This window comes from Cebus imitator, unplaced genomic scaffold (assembly GCF_001604975.1).
Source record: "Cebus imitator isolate Cc_AM_T3 unplaced genomic scaffold, Cebus_imitator-1.0 Scaffold36, whole genome shotgun sequence".
NCBI classification, from domain to species: Eukaryota; Metazoa; Chordata; class Mammalia; order Primates; family Cebidae; genus Cebus; species Cebus imitator.
This window is the reverse complement of record NW_016107351.1, coordinates 2,770,286-2,783,339: the sequence shown is the minus strand read 5'-3', so window position 1 is coordinate 2,783,339 and position 13,054 is coordinate 2,770,286. Positions and strand designations below refer to the sequence as shown.

Below are 13,054 nucleotides of genomic sequence, written 5' to 3'. Positions count from 1 at the left end.
CTTGGCCTCCCAAAGTGCTGGAATTATAAGCACATGCCTCCATGCCCAGCCAATTTTCAGGTTTTAAGGGAGTTTTGTTAGAAACATTTATTTAAAAATCCAATAAGAGGGGAACGTGTGACCAGTGAGTGCAGAAGGAGTCTGTGGAGTTTCCAGGGAGGACTTCAGGCCAGGCCTTGACCATCTGGGAGAGACGGATGTTCAGGCCATAGGGTGGACGGCTCAGCAAGCCGAGGCCATGGGGGCTTAGCTGTGTGTGAGCGTGGGTGCATGAGTGTGGGTGCGTAATCGTGGGTGTGTGGGCGTGGGTGGTTGAGCATGCGTGAGCAGTGACCTCCTCAAGCTGAAGGACAGCGAGAGGGTGCTGCTGGGGCTGAGCTCACCCCCCAACCTCGCAGGGAATGGGCACAGGGAGAAGACAGGCCAGGACTCCTCGGCTGGGATGCTCCTGCTTGGGAGCCCACAGCCTTGCCTTTGTAGGAGGCCACTTCAAACCACATCTCCAGACCCTCCAGGGCTTGGTCCAGCTTCCCCTGCTACTGGTCAGGGGGCTTGGGTGGGCCATTTGACAAGTCCCAGAGCAGCTCATCAGGTGGGGAAGGAGAGATCCGAGGACAGGTGCCCTGCGGTCCTGCGTGGGGGCAGGGGAAGCAGCCTTTGGGAGCTGAGTGGGCCCCCCCGGACCTCCTGAGCTTCCTGGGATGGATGACATGGGAGATACTGGAGTCCAGGGCTGCAGCTGGGGTGTCCCATGGCCCAGCTTGCGGCCAACATTTCCCAGCTCCCCTGGAGTCCTCGGCATCCCAGGAGGGACTGGTGCATGAGAAGGGGCCTGGGACAGTGAGGGGTGGTGTCCGGCCTTCAGGAGAGGAACCTGGAAGGGGGCATCCTGGTATGGCCGAAAGTCGGCGGGCCTGTCCCCAGTTGTACCTGCTCGTGCCAGGCCCTGTGCATACAGCTCCTCATCCCATCTTCACAGCCCCACGGCACAGCTAAGGACGCTGCTGTTCAGCCAGGCCAGGTGAGAGCACTGAGCTGGGAGTCAGAAATCCTGGATTCTGATTCCTGGAGGTCAAGCTGTGCAACTCTGAATGAGCCACATGGCCCCTCTGGACCTCAGCCCCTCATCTGAACAGTGGGGGAGCTGAGCCAGGCAACCCTCAAAGGCGCGGACATTCTACAGGTCTTGGACGTGGTATCTCTCTCTGTAGGGACAGAGCTAGAAGAATCCGCCATGCAGGCGGGCCGCCCCTGGCCCAGTGCACTTTGGGGAGGCTGCTGCGTGGGGGCAGGGCTGGTGAGGACTCAGGGAGCCCCATCTTCCTGTGTCGGGACAGATGGGCAGGAACTGTAGCTCTATGCAAGGAACCAAGCACGAAACGACAGAAAAAGAGACGGGAGCGCAAAAGAAAACTTGCCGGTACTCAGAGCTGTCTGAAAATAGGACAGACTACCTCTCTGGGGTAATGAGCTCCACATCACCAGCAGCATGTGAGCTGAGAACAGCTTCAGGCACCTGAGAGGCTGCCGAAGCCAATGACTTCCGAGACACCCTCTGGCTTTGACATCTGCGCTGTGTCCCTCTGCCCGCCTCACCCCATCAAGCTGCAAGGCCCGTGGCTTCCTTCCACCTGCTGTTCCTAGCTCCACAGCCCCCTGAAGGCATTCATGGATGAGCCAAAAGCTGGCGTGAGAAGTGCAGAAACTACTTTGCATCTAATGATAGTTAAAGAACCTGAGTGTTTGAATGAGCTCTCACATAAAAATTAGAAATGTAAGCGTGACATTATCACAGACATAATAACTCTGTATTTGCTTGAGTGAGAGGTACGAGGCAGTGTGTCGCCTGGAATCACTGCTGGAATTGGGCATAACCCTGGCCTGGCCATGAGCGTGCACCCTGGGGTGAACACCACCCAGCAAGGACAGCCCTGGGAACACAGGCCAGGGGCCTCCCACCTGGCAGGGCCTCTATCTCCCGACCAAGGCTCTTCCTGCAGGGCCACAGGCGGTTCCCTGTCTGCTTTGCTGAAGCCAAACCTTCTCCCTCCACACCATCCTGGGTGACAGGTGGCTCACTCACACCCACCAAACCCCCGCTCCTGAGGCCTGGCCAGGGAACACCAGAGCACTTGGCAGGGAATCCCCGGGTGATGCCAACAGGAAGCCAGAGTGACCAGTCCCTTCTGGCAACCCAGTGCATGTGCATGTGTGTGTGTATGTGTGTGTGTGTGCATGTATGCACGTCTGTGTGTGTGTGTATGAGGTGGGCAACACCAACCAAACCACCAGGCAGGTGATTCTGGCCCCACGTACCCTGACTGCAGGTTGTAAGTGTGCTGGAATCGCTCACCCCAGGCCACCTGGCTCCTGGTCCCTCTGTCCCTTGGACGGAACAGCTCAGAAGCTCTAAACACATCCAGAGCCAAGCCAGGTCCCACAAGGGGGACAGCAAAGCAAGCTCAGCCGGAGGTCCAGTGTTCCCATGACCATCTATCCCTTTGTAATGTGGGTCTGGGGACACTCTTAGACAAGTGTGGGAAGGAGCCTGGACTCTCGAATCAGGAAGGCAAGCAGAAATGGCCAAGGACCCGCTAGCAGACGTGGTGTGGCACTGCCAGCTCTGCTTGGGCACAGCAAGCTTGAGCCACCTGGAACCCAGGTCCAGCTGTGGACTGCGAGTCCACCCAGGAGGGGACGGGGAATGGGAAGTAACCCTACACGACAGGCCCAGCTGCCTTGCTGAGTTGGGTAATCATCTGGCCTCTCTGTGCCTCTGTGTCAGCTGTCCCTGTGACGTGGAGACCCCTCCACCCAACATCCCAGGGTCACCAGGTGGTATGGGGTTGTTTGAGGTCATGGGGCAATGGACACGAGTGGCATGCACCCCCGCAGGTGAGGGAGGGGTGGGTGCAGGGGAGGTGACGCTGGCAAGCCTCGGAAAATAAGAGACACTCTAAGGAGACCATAGTCTTTCTCCACTCTTTACTGTGTAAAAATAAACTCAACAATTCATGTCATTTCAGCAAGAAAATGAAAAAAAAAAAAAAAAAGCAAGAATACCAGTAGAAATAGTGCATTTCCAGAATTGCTGATGGGAGGTGGCAGGTCCCAAGGTTTTGACCCATTTGATACCCAAAAGGCTGCAGATCATATGAAAAATGTACAGCTTTGGTTAGCAAATAATGAAAAAGTAAGATACATTGATTCTCTTTCATATTATACAATATATACATTATAACAATATCAACCAGAGGGGGTTTGCTTTTTTTTGTTTCTGTTTTTGGCAAAAAAGACAAAATTGGGACTCTAAGTATTGGGCTTTTTTTTCCTCTTCTATGACTTGTTCCCCTTCAACAAATTGCACGTAAGTCCACTGTGTACAGAAGTAATACATTTCCCATCGTTAGTTGAATAAATTTACACACTGTGTTTAAGAGATGAAACCGTGACTTCGTCAAGCCACATTTGGTTGCCATAAGATTCCAAAGGATTCTATCCTCTTAATGTGAACCACATGTAACCCAAGCTGCTTCCATCAAGGTTGGAACTGATACATCCTCAGCTCATTCCACTTAGTAAGTCAGCTCCAAGACACAGGGTCACCATCAACAGCCAGTTTTACCTCCTGGTCCCCAACATGCTTTTGAGAACAGGTGGCCCCTCTTTGGAGCTCACTGGAATGACTGATCCTCATGCCAGCCTCTCCCCACCCCCTCACTGCCCACAAGACACCCCCTTGGTCTCAGGTCCCAGGGCTGGTGACAAAGTGATCTTTGCAGTCTTAGAAAATAAACTGGGAAACTACAAAAGGAAAAGAAAGCATACAAAATGTATCTCTTTCTTCCAAAATACATGCTTTCAGTTCTACGTTTTGGTGGCGCCTGAAAGTATTTTCAAGGGAGATACAGGTTGGGTTAATTTATAGGTTTGTCCTTTTCTTTCATAAAAATACTCTTGTTTGGTAATAAACTTTTTCTTCTACAGTAAGAGAAATAATACCGTGTTATCAAAAGCAAGAAGGCTTACGATTCAAGTGGGATCTAAGCCCCTGAGGGCCGGAGAGCTTCTGTCAACAGCTCTCCCACCCCGGACACCCAGGGAGCTGTCGGACGCCAGCTCAGCAAAAGCAAACACTGCCTGGACAGTGCTTTTTATCTTCTTGTTTTATAAAATGGCTTACCTGAGAGAGGCATGTATTATTCAGTGCAAGAGGGAACATCAATCAGATTAAGGAGTGGATGGGAACTACGTGGATTAGATTTGCGGCTGTGTCACTGACCTTTCTTGGGACCAGCAAAGTGCCAAGTGTCAACACAGTGAGGGAGTCGAGGGGCTTGGCTCAGACCCTAGCAAGGGGCAGGAGGGAGCTAAAGGTCAGCTTCGGCCCTGGCACCATGGGTGGGTCAGAGGAGGGACGAGGAAGGTGAGCTGGCCAGGAGGCCACAGGGTGGAGGCATAAGCACTGGGGTGTGCTCTGCCCCTTGCTAGTCAGGGCAGAGGATGGCTCGTGGTCCTGAATGGACAGCTCCCACCTGGCCCACGGGGGCAGAAGGTGGTGTGCGGTCCAGTACATCGGCAGGGATGGGGCTGGTGGGAGGGGCTGGCAGGGGAGCACCCCACACAGCCCGCACTGGGTGTTGCCTACACAAGGACTCCAAGACGGCTGGAGTGAGGGTGGGGCTAGATCTGGTCTAGAGAGGCGACTCCAAGCTCTCTGGCTGGCTCCCAGCGACGGGAATCCTTTAGGCTTGTTCTCAACCTACACGTTAAAAATGCTTCTTGGTGTATTTGGGGAGGGGAGGGGGAGAGGGAAACTGAGCTCTCTCTTGACCTCCTCCAACACCCTTGGCTTGCTTACCCAGCCATTTTCAGTAGCTACACGGGTGGTCACAGAACACTGGGCGGCACTCAGCACACGACACAGAACCGGGCAGTCCATGCAGGTGCGGGAACACACGTTGGACCCAGGGAGCAAGGAACACGCCACCCCGAGGAACATGCAAACGGAGAAGATCCCTGCAGACCCAAGGATGCCACAACCCGACGGGTGCTGATGAAGCACGATGATTTCAGAAGAAGCCACTGTTGAACAACACGCAGCGTGGCGCCTGATCTGCACCCCCTCCGCGGGAGTGATGCGCTGCAGACCGGCGCCAGGTACCGTGCAGACACCCACAAGAACACGGACACAGAGACGCTGACAGACACACACAGATGCACTAGGTTCTTGACACAATGTGGACCTGTGTTTAAGGGGACAGGTGGCCCCAGAAGGAACAGAAGACAGAAACACCTGCTCCTCCTGCAGAAATGTCTGCAGCTGCAGCCGAGCCAGGCAGTGCAGTAGAATTTCTAGAAAGACTTGTCAGCCTTTTGCTAATGAGACTCCTGGAGACAGGGTCCACGGTGCCCTCAGGGCGTGCGACCACCAGATGGCACAGAGCAGGGAGCTCCCCCTACCCTGGGCAGGGCCTCCCAAGCCTGCTTTCTTTCTCACTCAGCACACACACACACACACACACACCACACAAATGCACACACACACTTCTCTCCCCTCCTTGGAAGGACTAGAAGGAAATGTCCATGTTGCTTTTCACAGGGAACAAAAAAAGGCAAAGGTTCTGGACATTGGTCAGGTCTCAGGGTCACCGGTCAGGGACACTTTTGGGCTGCTGTAGGCCGTGAGCCCCGTGAGACGGAGGAGTGGGTTTCAGGCCCCCCCCCGGCCAGGCCTGGCCCTATGTGTGAGGTCTCCGGAGCCCCCTTGGAGGGGTTTGAACCAGCTCACCTGGGGCCTGGTGTGCTGGGAGGGATATGGCTGTCAAAGCCCCCAAAGAGGGCCTTCCCACCGACAGGCTGGGTTGAAGTCTCAGTGGCCCCGTGTGGCCAGGTCTTCATCAAAACGTGGCTTTCTTACCGAAAAGGTCCCCTCTGGAAGCCCCTGGTCTGCACTGCTGGAGGCCAAAGGAGAGGGGTGCTGGGGCCTGGCTTCCCGGGCTGTGGGTGGGATGCTCCTCGCTCGGCACCCTCGACAACTGGGCTGAAGCAGCACAGGTCCAGAGGCGGGAAGGGAGGTGCAGACCCTAGCCTCGAAGGACCTGGGCGGGGTGGGAAGGCTGAGGCCAGGGCAGTCCTGGGGCAGAGCCAGCTGAGCTGGGCACACAGGCCGGCCTCCCAGGCTGAGTGCTGCTCTCAGATGCAAACAGCAGGGACAGATGCTGGCTGGCCCTGGGGTAAGGGCCAGTGACCTCAGCCATCCCTTCTCCTCCACGGGAGAGCACAGGGTACCTCCCAGGACAGTCCGCCTTCACCCTTCGGAGACAATTCACTTCTATTACAAAGTAAAAGTTCTCCATAGAGAGGCCCCCCCGGCCCTTAACAAACCACTAAAAAACCTTTATTACATCAATATAAAGATAACGTCACTCTGAAAAAGGTTTGCAAATAAAGACAAATGCGTGCACCGAGCTGCACCAGCCCCAGGGCACGCACGCGGCTGACAAAGTCGGCAAATACGGACTTTCACCATGAGATTTCTCCAAAGCCAAAAGAAAGACGGAAATGAAGTATGTCCTCAGAGAAAAGGTCTCCCCCAGCCACGCACACGTAGACACACACATGTCGACACGCACACACAGATCCTCTCACCTACTTCTGGCTTGTTGAAAACGTCGCGGCGCCCACTTTAGCTGTGAATGGGGCATGCCTGAGAGTCTGGGCTCCTACAGAGAAGTGGGGCCTCCTCAGGGACAGATGGGAGCAGGGCGAGGACAAAACCAGGCTGTGTGCGTGTGCGTGTGCAGGGGCGACGGCCTCTGTTCATTCCTGGGGAAAGGGGAGAGAAGAAGAGACGCACGAAACGGATCATCGCCGCACAAGCAGGGGGAGGCGGGCGGCAGGCTCGGCCTGGCCTGCAGCGCTCAGTTGATCTGGCGACAGGCCTCGAAGGTCCACTTGGTAGCTCCACCGTAGATCTCAATGTGGGACTCGGCCCAGGCGATGACGTTGCCGGACAGCGCCTTGGTGCTGCAGGTGGCCAGGTTGTATACCTCCCCTGGGGTCAGCTTGCGGTCCCAGATGTTAAAGTGGGCCAGCTCACCCACAAATGCCTGGGTGGCATCAAACCCACCACCCAGAGTGTCCTTCAGAGAAAAACAGAGGATGAGGGTGGAGGGGTCTCCAGGTGGTCTGGGGCCCATCCCTAGGCTGGGGGTCAGCGTCTCTGTGCCTTCCCCATCACGGACTCTCAGGGCCACTCCTGGGTGCCGTTCTGTCTCCCTGTCCCTTACTCTCCAGCCCTCCATCCGTCCCTCCCCCGAGGGAGCCCAAGAAAAGGGATGGTGCCGACCACCTCTGCCCTGGACCTTCTCCTGGGGGCACCTGGGCCCTGCCCCTCCTGCAGCTGGTCCCTTAGCCACGACAACCCTGCCCAGACATCACTCCACGCCATGCAGCTGCCCAACAGGAATAGACAGCCCTTCGTCTCCCTCCCAGGTGCCCAACGGGAGACAACGGGAACTAAATTATTCATCACTAAAAGCAGAATTGGCCTTCCCATGCCAGAGAAAATGTTGCTGCAGCTATGAGAGCACTGAAGCCAAAGCTCACTCCTGCAGGGAGTCCAAGCCCAAGTCCGCCCAGAGCACAGGCTTAGCCCAGCCTGCCCCCGGGCTGCTGCTCAGGGGAACCACCTCTCCGGCTACCTCCCTCCTCCTGGCTCCCCTTCCTTCCCGGCCACACCCAGCACAGTACCTGCTCCTGGCCCAGGACCAGCACGCCCTGGGGCTTGATGGGGTGATAGGGCGCCAAGTTCTCGCCGCTGCCACCCTGCGTGCCATCCTGGTAGGCCTCCCAGACCCCGTCCCGGGTGGTCCAGGTGACACAGATGTGGTGCCACTTGCCATCGTTGATGACAAAGGGCAGCTTGGCCACCTGGGAAGGAGAATGGCAGACGCCAGTGGGTACGGGGCTACGACTCAGATCCAGGACCTTCATGGCCTCAGTTGTTCTATTTCTACTTGCAAGATAAATATCAGGAACTACTATTGAATCCTCACGGCACCTATGCCCCAGACTTCCGCATCTGCCAGCTGCGCCCGGGAGTGGGGCACAGAATCACACAGGAAATGTAGCACTCCACCCAGGGAACCCCCAGGGCCCTGTGGGTGCAGTCTCTACACTCCTAGTCACTCTCCTCCCTCTGCGCTAGTCTACACAACGAACCCTTGGCTGGAGGCTGTCCCTGGTGTCTGAGTTCACTGCTGCCGCTCAGGCACCCTTGCGACATCTCTGCAGCCTCCTCTCTCTTCCAGCGTCCCATCTCCAGCTGTTACACCCTCTCCCTCTGCAACACGGCAAGCCCCGGACGAGGATCCAAGAGATGCCATAGGGCACGACGCCTTTTAAAGCTCAGACCAGCCTCCGATCTGGCATTTCACTCCCCTGCTACCGTTCCAGGTGGGGAGGATGATGATGGGGAAAGAAGCCTCACATCCTTTTCGCTTCAGGAAAGGGGGCCCAGAATGGCACAGCGCTTTGGGGGGAAGAGTAACAGGAACAGGGGCTTGGAATCCACTTCCCAGCCCAGGTTTTAGCCACTGACCACCACTGCTGGCCTGGAGTTGAGGCAGTTTGAAAGCTGGCAGCTGGTTCTGCAGCTAACAGGGGAGGAGGGGGAAGGTTCACTGGAGGGAAAGACTGTCTGTGCCGTCCTCTTCCAGGGGGTCACACAGACCTGTCCTCCCCCTGAGTTAGGGGGCTGAGGGGGATAGACTTGGACTCAGGAAACATCTCTAAGGCCCCCTTACCACCCTAGAGCATCTCTGGGCCCCCAGAATGGAGGGGCAAAGCCAGTTCCCAAGCCAGCTGGTGAAGGAGTCAGATCACACCATCGGGCTGCACCAGGCCCCACAGCTCATTCTCTGCCATCTCCCACACCCACCCCAGGAGGCATCTGGGAACGTCCAGCTCTCCCTGCTCTCCCTGCTCTCCCAGTAGAGGCGACGGTTCCCCTCCCACTTCCCCTGGTCTCCCCCCCCCCCGCCACCCAGTCCCACCTGGCAAACCCTTTCCTTGGGCCGGAGCCCTGTCCTAGCGTGCAACCTGAGCCCGAGCCCCGGGGCCTCGCCCTGCCGTCCCTTGAGGACGCTACCTTGTCATTGATGAGAATCTCCATGGGGTTGTTGCCCCACTCAATGAGGACCAGCTCATTGGCCTGGCCAGGTACAGCGTAGGAGAAGGGCGTGCCCACCCCTGGCGCGGCGCTGGACTTCAGCCACATGCAGACGGTGAAGGCGTACATCTCGGGCAGGCTCTTCTTCACCTTGGCGTACATGTAGTTGGTCCGCAGCGGGAAGGTGAGCTGGAACTTGTCTCCAGGGCGGTTGTCTTTCTGCCCTGTGGAGGGTAGGACACGGCCTGACAGCTGTACCTGCAGGAAGTGCTTATGGGTGTGTCAGTGAGTTCTGTCTCCACCAAGCTCTGTGATGCGGCCAAGGCAGGCTCCAGTCTCCACTCTGGAGAGGCCGAGCGGGTGGCTTCCCAGGTCAAGTACTTTGCCCCAAGGCACAGGGCCAGTCCGTAAAGAGCTGACCCAAGCTCTCGGTGCTCCGGGTCTGGCCGGCTCTCACTCCCACGTGCTGGCATCCCCGGTGGGGGGGGGCGGCGCAGTGCCTAGTGGGCTGCAGCACATACACTGGGCTGCGTGGTGGGAATGGGGCATGAGTAGGGAATGGGGACAGCCAAGCCAGTGCACACCCAGTCAACCCACAGAGCACCGGTGGCTGCAGAGGAGGAATGAGGCTAGCTATCCTGAGAGTAGACCCCTCTGGGGCCGACCTGATTCCAGGATGGGGCGGGGTTCCCCTCCTCACTCATCCTGGGCTCTGCTCCTGCCTCCCCACTCCTGCCTCCCCACCCGACAGCCAGGCCCTGGTGCCCACACTCTTCCCTCGATGCTAGATGTGCATCTGACCCACCAGTGCCTCTTGGTGTGTGAGGCTGAGCATCTCCCCATTTCCAAGGCCCTTCCCAGGACTCTGCCTGGAGCCTGCTGAGGGGAGGGCAGCCAGGAGCCGGGACGCCCTTCTGGAGCCAGGGCTCCCCAAGGTGACTGCTCTAGGATGCCACCACACACTTTTAGTGAGCAAGCGTCGTCACAGCTCAGGCTCCAGGACTGGTGGCCTCCCCTTCCACAAAGCCCATCTTCTCCCCTGCCCTCTGACAGCCACTTCTCCAGTGAGTGCCAACCCCACCCCCAGTCCATCTATATACTGTGGCACCCTGGGTGTGGTGTGACTGACTCCAGGCAAAACATTCCTGGGCAGCAATGGGCACCAGGACCAGGCCCAGAGCCCAGAAACACCCCCTCCCCTCGCCAACCCCTGGGTGTGCAGCCGTGGTCCTGCCAGGGAGCCCAGAAAGAAACCAGTTCCCCAGGCTAAAAATTATTTCTAGAAGGCATCCTGCCCAGCCAGCAACCACCCCCTCCTCTAAACCAACTGTCAGGGAGCAGGGCAGGGCAGACCCTTCAGGGCAGCTCTCCCGACTGACCCACGGAGGCCTGGTGGGGGGTGGGGAGGGACCCAGCCCCTGGCCTTTTCATTCCAGGGTGCTTTTCATTCCCCAGGCTCCCCCTCCTTCCCTCTCCCTCTCTCCTGAGGTCCTTCCTTCTCCAGATCTGTTTTTCAGTTACATAACAAGCCTTAAGATGGCACTGTTTAAATCTGTCCGGCACATTTTGCGGTCTGAGCAGGGTCACGTGGCCCTGCTCCGCACCGGGCACCCTCCCCCCCTTTACAACCTTGTTTGATTTCTGCGACTTCAAGACAGAGCCTCCTGAGCTCATCCAGGCGCCCCAGGTGAGAGCTGGGCTGGCCTGAGTGGGTGACTGGGAAGCCTCAGGGATTTGACAGATACCAGGGCCTGGAGCACCCAGAAGAGAAAACCTCGGGGTAGGGGTTCAGGACAGAAGTGGGGAAGAGCTGGGGATCGTGAGAAGACACCAGGGGCATGGCAGCTGCGAGGAAACCCACTGAACAGCCCCAGCGGCCTGGGGACCCAGAGCACCCAACCTGCACCCAGCTGTCCTCGGAGGCTGGGGACCAGCTTCCTTAAGCAGGGAGGGTTTGGGCCAGCGGCAGCCACTGTGCAAAGTTACTGAGGATTAAACAAATCAGACTTGAAAAATCCAGCAAGAGTGTGTGAGTGTGTCTGGATGGGGGAGGGGCACTATGCAATCCCTTCCTCCCTTCTGCTCCCCTTTCCCAGACACAGCCCCAGCCCAGGGCACTCAGTCCTGCCAGAAACCCGGACTAGAAACCCAGAACCTGGGCAGGGGTGTGGGGGATGAGAAAGGGCTGCAGGGGTCTGGGTGGGTAGGGTGGCTTGCGCTCGCCCAGCTCGGAGCTGGGCTGTTAGGACCGGAGGCAGCGTCGGGCAAGCAGGCGGGGGCAGGCAGCGCGGCTCCCCCGGCCCCAGTACCTTTCTCGAGCTCGCTGATCCGCTGGTGCAGGGAGGTCAGGGCGGTCTCGATCTTGACCCTCTCCTCGGTCTCATTCCGGGGGCCCCCCTTGCCCTCCTCCAGGGTGTTCACCCGGGACAGCACCTGCCTCTCCAGCTCATCGATCTTGCTCTGCAGCAGATCCTTGAGGCTGTTGGTCTGGCTGGAGGAATTGAGGCGGCTGTACTGCTGCGGGGGGCAAGAGCGGGGGAAACGGTTAGGCGAGGCTGGGGACCGTGGCTGGAAGGCTCGCGGCGCGGTCGCATCGGGGCGACTGCGGGGGTGGCCGGGCAGGGAGCTGGGGCGAGTGGCCGCCATGGGGCCTCGCAGACGCGCGGAGGCACCGGCCAGGCACCCGCGCGCAGCCGGGGCGGAGGTGGGGGATGCCTGGCCGGGTAGGGAAAGAACCGGGTGGGGGAGGGCAGAGGGGCGAGCGAGCCGGAGGGGTAATCGGAGCCGGAGGGCGCGCGCGGACCTCGAGGTTCTCCAGGCGGGTTTTGAGCGATTGCAAAGTTTGCCCGAGTTGGCTGAGCGTCTCGGCGGCCGGTGTCCGGGACAGGTCGCCCATGGTGTTCTTGCCCGAGCCGGGCTGCTTGCGGCCGCCGCCCGCCCGGGCCTCGCCGACTCCGGGGTCCAGCGTGCTCTGGCTCTCGCAGCGGCCCAGCTTGGCGGTCAGCTCGCGTATGGTCTCCTTCTGGCTCAGGATGGTCTCCTTCTGCTGCAGCACGGTCTCGCGGAGCTGCAGCACGCTGCTCCGGAGCTCCTCGGCGCCGCCGGCGGCCACGGACGCGGCGCACATGTCGGCGTCCACGGGCACCGAGGTGCAGATGAAGCGCGTCGGCCCGAAATCCTGGGCCCCGGCGCCCAGGAGGCAGAGGGCGAGCAGCGCACAGGTGCGCGCGGCGCGGCCGGCTGGCATGGCTGCGGGCACCCGGAGCTCCGGGCCGGGCTCGGCTCGGCTGGGGCTCGGCTCCGGCGGGTACCCGGCTCGGGCTGTAGCTCCGCGAGCGGCCCGCGCTCTGGGCGCCTCGCTCTCCAGCCGCGCGGTCCACACCGCCGCGCTCTCAGGCCCCCACTGCCGCCTGCGCTGCGGAGCCCGCGTCTTTTATGCCGCCGCGGGAGGGGCCTCGCGCCGCCGACGTCAGCGGGGGAGGAATCCCGCTTTAATTGTCTGCGGCCCGGGCCCGCGGCGCGGCTGGGGTCTCAGGAACGCGCCCCCGGGGCCGCCTCCGCTCGCGTCCCCCCAACCCGCCCCGCCCCTCTGGGCACTGCCGCGGCCCCCTCCTTCCCCGCTCCCGCCTGGGCCAGCACTGCTGCCCCGAAGGCTCCGAGAGCCCAGGGGAAGGAGGTTGGGCTGTGGCCCCGGCCTCGAGGATGGACCACCTGCCTGGTGTCCCCACACCTCCGACGGGGCTCCGGGCGGGTGGGAAACCTCGGCGGGTCCGGGAGGCACAATTAGACGTTCGGGTCTCCTGGCTGCACGGAACACCATCGGACTGGGGGCATTGGGAGCCGGGCTGGGTCCCCAAGAACCCAGATCTTCAACATCCG

The 13,054-nt window shown here is 59.4% G+C and overlaps 1 protein-coding gene and 1 long non-coding RNA gene across 5 annotated transcripts in view; one reads left to right on the top strand and one right to left on the bottom strand.

Moving 5' to 3' along the window:
• Nucleotides 1-2,970: 2,970 nt before the first annotated feature.
• Nucleotides 2,971-12,577, bottom strand: NPTX1 (neuronal pentraxin 1). The gene is made up of 5 exons (XM_017524933.1): nt 11,979-12,577; nt 11,485-11,692; nt 9,155-9,399; nt 7,756-7,935; nt 2,971-7,145 (listed from the first exon to the last, which is right to left on the bottom strand). Exons 1-5 carry the CDS (start codon nt 12,420-12,422, stop codon nt 6,924-6,926), a joined length of 1,299 nt encoding a protein of 432 aa, XP_017380422.1. The 5' UTR covers nt 12,423-12,577; the 3' UTR covers nt 2,971-6,923.
• Nucleotides 10,722-13,054, top strand: part of LOC108301706 — a 26,417-nt gene continuing 24,084 nt past the window's right edge. The window contains exon 1 of one of the 4 annotated variants that reach the window (XR_005199505.1): nt 10,722-10,862. This is a non-coding gene — a long non-coding RNA (uncharacterized LOC108301706). The remainder of the gene's footprint in view (nt 10,863-13,054) is intronic. The other 3 variants (XR_005199504.1, XR_005199506.1, XR_001823975.2) reach the window with 3 other exon arrangements.

Excerpts from the sequence above, each read along its gene's own strand:
- NPTX1 (XM_017524933.1), bottom strand. The coding sequence starts at position 12,422 with ATGCCAGCCGGCCGCGCCGCGCGCACCTGTGCGCTGCTCGCCCTCTGC. Across the intron at positions 11,693-11,978 it reads CCCGCCTGGAGAACCTCGAG|CAGTACAGCCGCCTCAATTC; the intron begins GTCCGCGCGCGC and ends TGCCCCCCGCAG. Across the intron at positions 7,936-9,154 it reads AGATTCTCATCAATGACAAG|GTGGCCAAGCTGCCCTTTGT; the intron begins GTAGCGTCCTCA and ends TCTCCTTCCCAG.